We start from the raw sequence: 14,924 nt of genomic DNA on the forward strand, positions 1-14,924 counted from the left end.
CAGTATGTAGGTAAGTGTTCCACTCTGTGTCGCACTAAGATCAGTATGTTGGTAAGTGTTCCACTCTGTGTCTCACTTAGATCAGTATGTAGGTTAGTGTTCCACTCTGTGTCTCACTAAGATCAGTTTATAGGTAAGTGTTCTACTCTATGTCTCACTAAGATCAATATATAGGTTATTGTTCCACTCTGTGTCTCTCTAAGATCAGTGTATAGGTAAGTGTTCTGCTCTGTGTCTCACTAAGATCAGTATATAGGTAAGTGTTCCACTCTGTTTCTCACTAAGACCAGTTTGTTGGTAAGTGTTCCACTCTGTGTCTCACTAAGATCAGTATATAGGTAAGTGTTCCACTCTGTGTCTCACTAAGATCAGTATGTTGGTAAGTGTTCCACTCTGTGTCTCTCTAAGATCAGTATGTAGGTAAGTGTTCCACTCTGTGTCTCACTAAGATCAGTATGTTGGTAAGTGTTCCACTCTGTGTCTCACTAAGATCAGTATATAGGTAAGTGTTCTACTCTGTGTCTCTCTAAGATCAGTATATAGGTAAGTGTTCTGCTCTGTGTCTCACTAAGTTAAGTATATTGGTAAGTGTTCTACTTTGTGTCTCACTTAGATCAGTATGTAGGTAGGTGTTCCACTCTGTGTCTCACTAAGATCAGTATATAGGTAAGTGTTCCACTCTGAGTCTCACTAAGATCAGTATGTAGGTAAGTGTTCAGCTCTGTGTCTCACTAAGATTAGTATATAGGTAAGTGTTCTACTTTGTGTCTCCCTTAGATCAGTATGAAGGTAGGTGTTCCACTCTGTGTCTCACTAAGATCAGTATATAGGTAAGTGTTCCACTCTGTGTCTCACTAAGATCAGTATGTAGGTAAGTGTTCAGCTCTGTGTCTCACTAAGATCAGTATATTGGTAAGTGTTCCACTCTATGTCTCACTAAGATCAGTATATAGGTAAGTGTTCTGCTTTGTGTCTCACTAAGTTTAGTATATAGGTAAGTGTTCTACTTTGTGTCTCACTTAGAACAGTATGTAGGTAGGTGTTCCACTCTGTGTCTCACTAAGATCAGTATATAGGTAAGTGTTCCACTCTGTGTCTCAGTAAGATCAGTATATAGGTAAGTGTTCCACTCTGTGTCTCACTAAGATCAGTATATATATGTTTAGGTAAGTGTTTACCTTGTTTGACCTTGATCTTTGATGAGAATACATTTATTTAATTACTTGATGTTTACTATATATCAGCAAATGAATACTTCCATATTGGGGGCAAATTAAAGTGTTTAGAAAATATCGAAGACTAGTGTCTGTGAGTGTCATCAACATTTCCTTCAGATAAACCTTATTTCTCCACTTGCCTAACTGGTTAGGACACCACCTCGGTTGCCATGGTGAAAGTTGTTCAGTGGTGGGTGTCTCAATGACCAGTTATCTGGTTATACTATTAACTGCTTAATTAACAGGAAACTTACAAATACAAAGAGTTGGACGATGAGGTAGAGGAAGAGCTACGACACGAAATGGATGATAAAAATAAAACTGAAATATTTGAACTCAAATACCAGGTGAGCAGTGAGTTGAGGCCCCTTCTGTCTGTTATGATGCGTCTCTGTAGAAAATTGATGTTGTTCTGGTGGTGAAATTATTGTTTCTTCTCGATAACTTTCAGGGAAAACTTTCATTAATCTTTCCTAATAGTAAAGGGATTTTAATGTATAATTTGAGATGATGGCGAGTAGTATTGTGTGTAACATACAAAGCCCCACTTGTCTGTTTCTCTATTGTGATAGCTGTATGCATGTATTACACATTATATTGTCGTTGGTGTAGTATTGTCTGTTCTGCTTCCTTTAGCACTGCACAATTTTGCATGAGACTATTTGACTATGTGTTTTGTGACATTGATTTATTGTATTCCTTTCTCCGGAAACCAAGTTGGATCAAGTTATATGTGATGCTGATAGATGGCCTTTTCCTCATCTGTGTTATTTCTTTCTTATACCCAGAGTTTTGTTTTATTTTGATTTCAGAAATTTTATGGATGCCTACATGTGTTTTGTTATGCCATACCTCCTTGTGGCTTGTATATTCCAGGGTCATGGTCATTTATCCAATACAGAAAAACATGTATGCTGGGAACATGCCTGTAGTGACATGTAGTACATTACACAGGCATGAATCCAATTTTAGTGATGACACAAATTAAAATAAATTTTTGGGAGAGATTCCATAAAGTAAACTAAGGTAAACAAAAAAATATGAAAGACATATTTCCTGGGGGACATATACTTCAGTTCCCCCTCCCCTCCCTAGTCTAGTTTCAGTCAATGTTTCAGCTGATAATAACATCAGTTTTAATATGTCGGTGCTATTTCTAATATAGCCTTTGACCTTTAGTCTCATGTAAATGTATGTGACAAAGATACACCATATATAGGAACATTCCTGGCAGACATTTGTTACTGCATTTCTTCGAATGATTTTTAGCTCACCTGGTCCGAAGGACCAAGGTGAGCTTATGCCATACAGTGGCGTCCGTCGTCCGTCCGTCGTCCGTACGTCCGTACGTCAACAATTTCTTTAAACGACTTCTTCTTCTTAACCACTGGTTGGAATTTAACTAAATTTGACTGGAAGCATCCGTAGGTGGTGGGGATTCAAAATTGTACAAATGGTAGGGCTGACCCCCCAGGGGGCTGAGGGGCGGGGCCAAAAGGGGTCAATTTGCCCATATTGCTTTAAGCGACTTCTTCTCTGAAACTAAGAAGTGGATATCAACCATATTTGACTGGAAGCATCCCAGGTGGTGGTGATTAAAAATTGTACAAATGCGGGGGCTGACTCCCCAGGGGGCTTAGGGGCGGGGCCAAAAGGGGGCAATTTGGCTATACTGCTACAAACGACTTCTTCTGAAGAACTGTGCACTGGATATCAATCATATTTGATCAAAAGCATTCCTGGAAGGCAGGGATTTAAAATTGTACAAATAGTGTGGCTGACCCCCCAGGGGGCTGAAGGGCAGGGCCAAAAAGGGTATTTGGCTATACTGCTTTAAGTGACTTCTTCTCTGGAACTAAGAAGTGGATGTCAACCATATTTGACTGGAAGCATCTCTAGGTGGTGGAGATTCAAAATTGTACAAACGGTTGGGCTGACCCCCCAGGGGGCTGAGGGGCAGGGTCAAAAGGGGGCAATTTGGTTATATTGCTATAAATGACTTTTTCTGAGGAACTATGCCATGGATATTGATCATATTTGGTCGGAAGTATTCATGGGAGGCAGGGATTCAAAATTGTACAAATGGTGGGGCTGACCCCCCGGGCTAAGGGGTGGGGCCAATAAAATGCATTACTTGGAAATGGTTGAGATCCCCACCATATAACCATATTTACAATTGCTGAGTATAAAGAGAAGAATGCACATTTGCTTCCAGGATGTCCCTAGGGTCTGGCCCCGCCCTTGGAGACATAATCCCTGGGCCATAACTTTAAAACGGTTGAGATCCCCACCCCAAAACTATATATACAAATGCTGGGCATAAAGAGACGAATGCAATCATGATATCAGAATAGACCCTGGGGTCTGACCGAACCCCTAGGGACCTATGTTCTTAGTCACAGCTTGGAAACAGTTGAGAGCCCCACCCTATAACCGTATATATAAAATTGCTGAGTATAAAGAGATGATTGCACATATGCTTCCAGGTTGGCCTTGGTGACTGCCCCACCCTTGGAGACTTAACCCCTGGGTCATAACTTTGAAATGGTTAATATCCCCACCCCAAAACTTTATATATAAATGCTTGGCAAAAAGAGACAAATGCAGTCACGATATTAGAATCGATCCTGGGGTCTGGCCACAACTCTAGGGACCTAGTTTCTGAGTCAAAGCTTGGAAACAGTTGAGATCCCCACCTCATAACCATACAAAAAACTGCTGGGCATGAAAAATCTAATATAGCTATGCTACAAGGATTGGCCTTGGGGTCTGGCATATTCCCTTGATCTCAGTTGGAGAATAGTTTGCCATGATTGCTTAGGTATCCAGGTGAGCGATACAGGCCCTCTGGGCCTCTTGTTGTGTGGACTTGTGATGATAAAGTCATAAAATCCCTGTTATAGGTCATACACAATTTCGGATTGTTCTTTAAACTTTGGAAATCATATTCAAACTTCATTAGAGGAAGTTTAAATATTGAATTATCAAATTTTCCGGTAACTTGTAAATGATGAACTTAGGTAATGACAGGCCAAATATTTAAAACAAAAAGAGTATTCTGAAACAACACTATATAAAAAAAAAAACATACTGTAAGGATCTTGTTTTTACTTCCTGTAAAACCTGCTTGTGTTTCTACTTCCTGTAAAACCTGCTTGTATTTCTACTTCCTGTTAAACCTCCTATTGTTTGACTTGTTTGAGATAGCTTCATAAGATTGAAAAAAAAGTATACATTTCTGATTATATCTTAGCCTAAGTAGTGTGATTTTACCGCATATCAGCTGTGGTATTTTTATAACAGTGTTCCAATATTATTCTTATTCTCAGGGAAGAAATATGCATTGTCTGCTTATTCAACAATAGTTTGATAAAATATGGTGAAATTCCAATTCTTGAAACAAAAGAGTCATCGGTTCTATATCTAAAATAAAAATGAAAATGTTAAAATATATTAAATATGTATAGATTAAAGTATTTCCTTTCTTCACAATATTTTTCTATTAAGCTTTAATTCTAAAATATAAAGTAAAAACAAAAACTGAACAAATGCTAGTTTCAAAATCTGGTAAGACAAAGCAACTTCTAAATGTCATTTCCAATAAGAGGGCAGAATAGTTAACGAACAAATGAATGGTATAGAGAGTAAATAACTTAATACAAAAACCGACAATTCAATGGTGTAGTGAGTATATAACTTAATATACTGACAGACAAATCAATGGTGTAGAGAGTATATAACTAAATATACTGACAGACAAATCAATGGTGTAGAGAGTATATAACTTAATATAAAAACAGACACATCAATGTTGGTTCTAAGAGAGTTTCTAGAGAGTTTCTAACTAAATATACTGACAGACAAATCAATGGTATAGAGAGTATATAACTTAATATAAAAATAGAACACTCAATTAATGGTTTAGAGAGTTTCTATCTAATTCGATACGGGTGCCCTATAGTAATCACTGTCTGTCTGTCTGTCTGTCAACAAATTTTGTTACTTTGGTATTTATTGACCAATGTTCATGAAACTTGGTCAAGATGTTCAGTTTACAAAAATATACATTGAGGTAAAAAGTCAAGGTCAAAGATTAAGGTCATTAGGTTCCAAGGTCAAGGTAAAATTTTACATCTTTTCACTGATGAACATTTTGAAATGACATTATGAAGCAAAGTTGATAAGAATTAAACAAGGAATCAACTGATCAAAGGTCAAGGTCATCGGATCAGGGGTCAAGGTCAAATTTTGTAGATTTTCACTGGTTAACATTTCGCTATAACATTATGAAGCAAAGTTGTTCGGAATTAAACAAAGAGACACACTGAGGTAAAAAGATGAGGTCAAAGGTCAAGGTCATTAGATTCAAAGGTCAAGGTCAAATTTTGCATCTTTTCACTGATGAACATTTTGTTATGACATGATGAAGCAAAGTTGATCAGAATTAAACAAGGAGTCAACTGATCAAAGGTCAAGGTCATCGGGTCAGGGGTCAAGGTTAAATTTTGTATCTTTTCACTGGTGAACATTTCGCTATGACATTATGAAGCAAAGTTGTTCGAAATAAAACAAAGAGACACACTGAGGTAAAAAGATGAGGTCAAAGGTCAAGGTCATTAGATTCAAAGGTCAAGGTCAAATTTTGCATCTTTTCACTGATGAACATTTTGTTATAACATTATGAAGCAAAGTTGTTCGGAATTAGCAAAGAGACACACTGAGGTAAAAAGTTGAGGTCAAATGTCAAGGTCATTCGATTCAAAGGTCCAGGTCAAGTTTTGTATCTTTCACTGATGAACATTTTGTTATGACATGATGAAGCAAAGTTGATCAGAATTAAACAAGGAGTCAACTGACCAAAGGTCAAGGTCATTGGGTTAAAGGTCAAGGTTAAATTTTGTATCTTTTCACTGGTGAACATTTCGCTATGACACTTTGGAGCAATGTTGCCTTTGGCTGTATTTTAGTCCACTTTTAAGATTACAAGTGTGAGATTAACACCAGGTGAGCCATGCAGGCCCATTGGGCCTCTTGTTTTAGACCTCGAGCCAAAGGTAATAAAATCTAACTTAATTTAATGTCAGACAAATCAGTAATGAGAAAGTATCTAACTAAATTAAAAACATAATTCCTTTGAAATGTACATTATTTCCTATATATATGAAAACAAGAACAGGTTTTGAAGTTTGAACATTTTGAAAACCTTAATGATTTTCGAAAAAAAATACTAACAATACATATAATACAATTTCCATGTCAAGTTGCACAGCAGATAAGCTCCTGCTTCCTCTGGGTGGAAATATTGCTTTTTGTGCAAAAAAGAAATCTGAAAAAAAAAATCAACTCTAAGACACAGCCGTGCTGTAGTCAATTGGAAAGTTACATACATTGCCATCATAAGTCATTGATTTCTTTTGAAACATCGCACAGGAATCTCACCGCATGGTAGATGAAGATGATCTGATAGATGGGGAGGATGAAAATGATGAAGAAAAAGAAGAATCAACTGGTAGAGATGTCAATGTTAAAGAAGAAGAGATGGAGGTAATTCAGTCTGTGAGGGAGGTAAATTCAGTGTAAAATGAAGGTAATTCTGACATTGATGATGGTAATTCAGTTAAGGATGAGGGTTATTCAGTTTAAGAAGTGGAAGTTATTAAGTTTGAGAAAAGGGCAATTCTGTCCGAGACATAGGGCATTTCTGTCAGTGATGGAATTAGTGATAATTGGAGGTAAATCAGAAATGAAGTTAACTCTTGAGATGGAGGAAATTCAGACTGGGATGGAGGTAATTCAGACTGAGATGGAGGTAATTCAGACTGATGTAGAGGTAATACAGACTGAGATAGAGGTAATACAGACTGAGATAGAGGTAATACAGACTGAGATGGAGGTAATACAGACTGAGATGGAGGTAATTCAGACTGAGATAGAGGTAATACAGACTGAGATGGAGGTAATACAGACTGAGATGGAGGTAATACAGACTGAGATAGAGGTAATACAGACTGAGATAGAGGTAATACAGACTGAGATAGAGGTAATTCAGACTGAGATAGAGGTAATACAGACTGAGATAGAGGTAATACAGACTGAGATAGAGGTAATACAGACTGAGATAGAGGTAATTCAGACTGAGATAGAGGTAATACAGACTGAGATAGAGGTAATACAGACTGAGATAGAGGTAATACAGACTGAGATAGAGGTAATACAGACTGAGATAGAGGTAATACAGACTGAGATAGAGGTAATACAGACTGAGATAGAGGTAATACAGACTGAGATAGAGGTAATACAGACTGAGATAGAGGTAATACAGACTGAGATAGAGGTAATACAGACTGAGATAGAGGTAATACAGACTGAGATAGAGGTAATACAGACTGAGATAGAGGTAATTCAGACTGAGATAGAGGTAATACAGACTGAGATAGAGGTAATACAGACTGAGATAGAGGTAATACAGACTGAGATAGAGGTAATACAGACTGAGATAGAGGTAATTCAGACTGAGATGGAGGTAATTCAGACTGAGATAGAGGTAATTCAGACTGAGATGGAGGTAATACAGACTGAGATAGAGGTAATACAGACTGAGATAGAGGTAATACAGACTGAGATAGAGGTAATTCATACTGAGATGGAGGTAATTCAGACTGAGATAGAGGTAATTCAGACTGAGATGGAGGTAATACAGACTGAGATAGAGGTAATACAGACTGAGATAGAGGTAATACAGACTGAGATAGAGGTAATACAGACTGAGATAGAGGTAATTCAGACTGAGATAGAGGTAATACAGACTGAGATAGAGGTAATACAGACTGAGATAGAGGTAATACAGACTGAGATAGAGGTAATACAGACTGAGATAGAGGTAATACAGACTGAGATAGAGGTAATACAGACTGAGATAGAGGTAATACAGACTGAGATAGAGGTAATACAGACTGAGATAGAGGTAATACAGACTGAGATAGAGGTAATACAGACTGAGATAGAGGTAATACAGACTGAGATAGAGGTAATACAGACTGAGATAGAGGTAATACAGACTGAGATAGAGGTAATACAGACTGAGATAGAGGTAATACAGACTGAGATAGAGGTAATACAGACTGAGATAGAGGTAATACAGACTGAGATAGAGGTAATACAGACTGAGATAGAGGTAATACAGACTGAGATAGAGGTAATACAGACTGAGATAGAGGTAATACAGACTGAGATAGAGGTAATACAGACTGAGATAGAGGTAATACAGACTGAGATAGAGGTAATACAGACTGAGATGGAGGTAATTCAGACTGATATAGAGGTAATACAGACTGAGATAGAGGTAATACAGACTGAGATAGAGGTAATACAGACTGAGATAGAGGTAATACAGACTGAGATAGAGGTAATACAGACTGAGATAGAGGTAATACAGACTGAGATAGAGGTAATACAGACTGAGATAGAGGTAATACAGACTGAGATAGAGGTAATACAGACTGAGATAGAGGTAATACAGACTGAGATAGAGGTAATACAGACTGAGATGGAGGTAATTCAGACTGAGATAGAGGTAATTCAGACTGAGATGGAGGTAATACAGACTGAGATAGAGGTAATACAGACTGAGATAGAGGTAATTCAGACTGAGATAGAGGTAATACAGACTGAGATAGAGGTAATACAGACTGAGATAGAGGTAATACAGACTGAGATAGAGGTAATACAGACTGAGATAGAAGTAATTCAGACTGAGATGGAGGTAATACAGACTGAGATGGAGGTAATACAGACTGAGATGGAGGTTATTCATACTGAGATGGAGGTAATTCAGACTGAGATAGAGGTTATTCAGACTGAGATAGAGGTAATTCAGACTGATGTAGAGGTAATACAGACTGAGATGGAGGTAATTCAGACTGAGATAGAGGTAATACAGACTGAGATGGAGGTAATTCAGACTGAGATAGAGGTAATTCAGACTGATGTAAAGGTAATACAGACTTAGATGTAGGTAATTCAGACTGAGATAGAGGTAATACAGACTGAGATGGAGGAAATTCAGACTGAGATAGAGGTAATTCAGACTGATGTAGAGGTAATACAGACTGAGATGGAGGTTATTCAGACTGAGATAGAGGTAATTCAGACTGATGTAGAGGTAATACAGACTTAGATGGAGGTAATTCAGACTGAGATAGAGGTAATACAGACTGAGATAGAGGTAATACAGACTGAGATAGAGGTAATACAGACTGAGATAGAGGTAATACAGACTGAGATAGAGGTAATACAGACTGAGATAGAGGTAATTCAGACTGAGATAGAGGTAATACAGACTGAGATAGAGGTAATACAGACTGAGATAGAGGTAATACAGACTGAGATAGAGGTAATTCAGACTGAGATAGAGGTAATACAGACTGAGATAGAGGTAATACAGACTGAGATAGAGGTAATACAGACTGAGATAGAGGTAATACAGACTGAGATAGAGGTAATACAGACTGAGATAGAGGTAATACAGACTGAGATAGAGGTAATACAGACTGAGATAGAGGTAATACAGACTGAGATAGAGGTAATACAGACTGAGATAGAGGTAATACAGACTGAGATAGAGGTAATACAGACTGAGATAGAGGTAATACAGACTGAGATAGAGGTAATACAGACTGAGATAGAGGTAATTCAGACTGAGATAGAGGTAATTCAGACTGAGATGGAGGTAATTCAGACTGAGATAGAGGTAATTCAGACTGAGATGGAGGTAATACAGACTGAGATAGAGGTAATACAGACTGAGATAGAGGTAATACAGACTGAGATAGAGGTAATTCAGACTGAGATAGAGGTAATACAGACTGAGATGGAGGTAATTCAGACTGAGATAGAGGTAATACAGACTGAGATAGAGGTAATACAGACTGAGATAGAGGTAATACAGACTGAGATAGAGGTAATACAGACTGAGATAGAGGTAATACAGACTGAGATAGAGGTAATACAGACTGAGATAGAGGTAATACAGACTGAGATAGAGGTAATACAGACTGAGATAGAGGTAATACAGACTGAGATAGAGGTAATACAGACTGAGATAGAGGTAATACAGACTGAGATAGAGGTAATACAGACTGAGATAGAGGTAATACAGACTGAGATAGAGGTAATACAGACTGAGATAGAGGTAATACAGACTGAGATAGAGGTAATACAGACTGAGATAGAGGTAATACAGACTGAGATAGAGGTAATACAGACTGAGATAGAGGTAATACAGACTGAGATAGAGGTAATACAGACTGAGATAGAGGTAATACAGACTGAGATAGAGGTAATACAGACTGAGATAGAGGTAATACAGACTGAGATAGAGGTAATACAGACTGAGATGGAGGTAATACAGACTGAGATGGAGGTAATTCAGACTGATGTAGAGGTAATACAGACTGAGATAGAGGTAATACAGACTGAGATAGAGGTAATACAGACTGAGATAGAGGTAATACAGACTGAGATGGAGGTAATTCAGACTGATGTAGAGGTAATACAGACTGAGATAGAGGTTATTCAGACTGAGATAGAGGTAATTCAGACTAAAATAGAGGTTATTCAGACTGAGATAGAGGTAATTCAGACTGAGATGGAGGTAATTCAGACTAAAATAGAGGTAATTCAGACTAAAATAGAGGTTATTCAGACTGAGATAGAGGTAATTCAGACTGAGATGGAGGTAATTCAGACTAAAATAGAGGTTATTCAGACTAAAATAGAGGTTATTCAGACTGAGATAGAGGTAATACAGACTAAAATAGAGGTTATTCAGACTGAGATAGAGGTAATTCAGACTAAAATAGAGGTTATTCAGACCGAGGTAGAGGAAATACAGACTGAGATGGAGGTAATACAGACTGAGATAGAGGTAATTCAGACTGAGATGGAGGTAATTCAGACTAAAATAGAGGTTATTCAGACTGAGGTAGAGGAAATACAGACTGAGATGGAGGTAATACAGACTGAGATGGAGGTAATACAGACTGAGATAGAGATAATTAAGACTGAGATGGAAGTAATACAGACTGAGATAGAGGTAATTCAGACTGAGATGGAGGTACTGAGATAGAGGTAAATTAGACTGAGGTAGAGGTAATTCAGACTGAGATGGAGGTAATACAGACTGAGATGGAGGTAATACAGACTGAGATGGAGGTAATACAGACTGAGATGGAGGTAATTCAGACTGAGATAGAGATAATTTAGACTGAGATAGAGGTAATTCTGACTGAGATGGAGGTAATTCAGACTGAGATAGAGGTAATTCTGACTGGGATAGAGGTAATTCAGACTGAGATGGAGGTTATTCATACTGAGATAGAGGTAATTCAGGCTGAAGTAGAGATAATTCAGACTGAGATGTAGGTAATTCTGACTGAGATGGAGGTACTGAGATAGAGGTTATTCAGACTGAGATAGAGGTAATTCAGACTGAGATAGCGGTAATTCTGACTGAGATAGAGGTAATACAGACTAAAATAGAGGTTATTCCGACTAAAATAGAGGTTATTCAGACTGAGATGGAGGTAATACAGACTGAGATAGAGATAATTAAGACTGAGATAGAGGTAATTCAGACTGATTTAGAGGTAATACAGACTGAGATAGAGGTAATACAGACTGAGATAGAGGTTATTCAGACTGAGATGGAGGTAATTCAGACTGAGATAGAGGTAATTCTGACTGAGATAGAGGTAATACCGACTTAGATGGAGGTAATACAGAGTGATATGGAGGTAATTCAGATTGAGATGGAGGTAATTTAATCTATCATTGATACATTATATAATGAATTTCTCCAAGAGAGTTAACTTCGTGTTTAAAGAAAATCGAAGCAATTCTTGCTTGATCATATTAGTTGATTGGGTTTACAGGTCTCTTAACTTTCTTTTTAGATGATGATAAAGAGTAAAACACCGGTCCCATCATATGTACGTAAGCTGAAGACTCCAATCTGCAAACAAGCATCTCTCCCTCCCAGCTTTACCTTCCGACCCCCCAGCAATGAACCCCCGAATGACGGTGAACCCTCTCATGGTAAGTATAGGATAACTAAAAAACAGGTCAATGAAGAAAAATGAAGTGAGTGTAAGTAACGTATCTAGACTGGATCCTGCTTATAACTCATCAAAATATGTTGTAATGTTTGATGTAATTACCTAACAAGTTGATATACTGTCATACAGGGGTTTACCTTTGTTGTATAATGTTAGCTGCTTATTTGTAACTATGTTTGCTTGTGTTACAGGATCTCTGCTAGTGCCTGTTGACATCACAATATCCAGCTTTGACAGCAGTGTGGATTTGTCTGGGTCATCAACCCTGGATGTGCCCCTTACACCATCTACCTGCTACTCTGACAACTCCAGTTATATGGAAACAAACCTTGACAATGACCCGTTAACTGTGGAAGATAATGGTGATAACATGTGTCGTATACCACATATGAACTACCTAAATCCTAATGCAAAAACTGTCAGTCCACAACAAAAACAGCGGTTTAAGGACAGAAAACTTGTACGCCAAAAAAGCTGTGATTATGATAGTCCCCCGATCACTGAGGAGTGTGTTAATACCCGCGGAAAACTTCTGTTATCTCCCTGCCAAAAGTATCGCGAGAAAGTGTCACAATCGCAGCCCTCCTTGTTGATTGTAGGCATGGAGCCCATCAAAGCTTCAAAATTGTCAAAACTGTCAGCTTGTCCAAGCCAGCGGCGAATCAGCTATCTGCAGCGAAGTCAAAGTAGTGGTGCAGAGAAGGCACGAGTGCGAGACCGCTACTGTTCTGGTGCTAGTCCACACAGACCACAAAATGATTCTCAGCATAAACAAACGACAAAAGGCTACTCTGTCTTGCATCCATTAGCACAAGGCCCTGTGGTATGTTCCCAATCTGCGCAATGTCCTACAGATAAAGTAGACTCTCTCACTTCATCATTCACTCCCAGGAATCCTAGTCAGTTGAACCGTAGCAGCACATGTGACTCGCAGTCAAATGACAATGACTGCTCAACTACAAGCGATTGGACAGGTGACGAAGAAGCTTGTGATGAGGAGGTGCGCCAGATCACTGGTGATGACACGGAGGAGGAAGAGCTAGGTGATGACCTTGTAGACTCCTACTTCTCCCCTGATATTCCCGGTGAGCGAACCCTGCTACTTGCAGAGGCACCAGAGGATGAGGATGCACTCAGTAGTACCCCGACAGACACCACAGAGAGCAGACAGAGCATGATAGACTCACATGACACCAAGAATCAGGTGTGTCACATGAGTCCCACAGACACTTCAAGTAGTCAACAGAGCATGAAAGATTCACAAGATAGCAAGCAGCCGGTTTGTCAACATGACAATAGTCATTATAAAAAACAGCTTCCTACAGTGCCTTGTCATGTACCCGACAGTTTCAATAGCCACCATAGTAACCTCTCTAGTTGTCATGACAATAACCCCTGTCACCATAGTAACCAAGACAATAAGTGTAATGGTGGTCAACCTTCTGTCCTAGTGCAGCCACCTTCCTCAGGAGAACTTCTTGTGGACTTGGAGCAGGGCGCCAATTGTGATAGCTCTGCATTAGACATAGGGGGTAACCTTTACTTCAGCACAGCCAACAAAGGGGGCAACTCAACCTCCGGCACAGCCAAATTTCCTGTGATACATTTTGATGACCCTCTACAATTGCGCAGAAGACACTGTTCCACAAATTCAGAAGACGGTGAATGCTAACCATTGTTGACTGAAGTTCTAACTTATTAATCATATCAACTGTGACATCACATCCTGTATCTAAAAACTGATAATTTGTCACTAAGTTGTTTGTACATGCCGGGGAAGTGGTGTATGCCCAAAGCTTTGTTACAATCCAATAGATGTCATTCCTACTTTTACATCTTAATGTTTACATCATTCAAAAATTGTTAGAGAAAAAAGAAACTGAAAGTGATTTTATTAACATTAGTTTTTATGTTGTATTCTGTGTTTTACAAGTTATTGTGTCAAACTTAAGATCTTTCTTATCATTACATAGTCTGTATTGTACGTCTACACAGATTTGTGTATATTTAAAGCTGTGTTTTACTGAACATCAGTTAAATGATCATTTCTTGTTGTAACCATAATTCACACTTTTCCTCCCCATGCATGTATATATGCTAAGAATAACTTCGAATACTTGTCAGTTTAGGAGACTTGAGCAAAAACTATAATGGGTTACAATTGCAATTTTAAATATATTTTTTCCTTATGATAAACTTACTCTGTACATGATCAATAATATAATGTCATATCTGCAAAACTATTGCAATTCTACAAATGAAAATGCTGTTTTAAAACAGTAAATAGTTTAAATGTGTTCATGTTATTAGAATCTTATTTAACTCACCTGTATAAGCTATAATTCACATGTTGAAGTGAAAACTGGATAGTTTTCCTTCTCCTCTTGAAAGTTATTGTGTGAGGTAGCTCATGGAATGTATAAAGGTACTGTGATTGCAAGTTGTACTCTCTTCTTTCTTAAGTGCATTTTAATTTGTGTCTAATTTGTACAATAATCAGGGATTGTGTGAGTGATTGTTTCATTCGACCATGGCGTTCAGCCAAAGTTAGTTAGTCATAGCTGTATGTCTGTATGTTACAAGTGGGCCTGAT

At 38.2% G+C, this 14,924-nt stretch overlaps 1 protein-coding gene across 2 annotated transcripts in view; it reads left to right on the forward strand.

Annotated features, from left to right (window-relative positions):
- The window catches only part of LOC110445506, a 25,546-nt gene extending 10,877 nt beyond the window's left edge, over positions 1–14,669 (forward strand). Inside the window, exons 2-5 of one of the 2 annotated variants that reach the window (XM_021490179.1) lie at positions 1,463–1,564; positions 6,648–6,761; positions 12,170–12,311; positions 12,523–14,669. In XM_021490179.1, coding sequence (XP_021345854.1) covers positions 1,463–1,564; positions 6,648–6,761; positions 12,170–12,311; positions 12,523–14,003 — 1,839 coding nt within the window. In that variant the 3' untranslated portion in view covers positions 14,004–14,669. The remainder of the gene's footprint in view (positions 1–1,462; positions 1,565–6,647; positions 6,762–12,169; positions 12,312–12,522) is intronic. The other variant, XM_021490187.1, reaches the window with a different exon arrangement.
- The last annotated feature ends 255 nt before the right edge of the window (positions 14,670–14,924 follow it).

This window comes from Mizuhopecten yessoensis, unplaced genomic scaffold (genome assembly GCF_002113885.1).
Source record: "Mizuhopecten yessoensis strain PY_sf001 unplaced genomic scaffold, ASM211388v2 scaffold251, whole genome shotgun sequence".
NCBI lineage: Eukaryota > Metazoa > Mollusca > Bivalvia > Pectinida > Pectinidae > Mizuhopecten > Mizuhopecten yessoensis.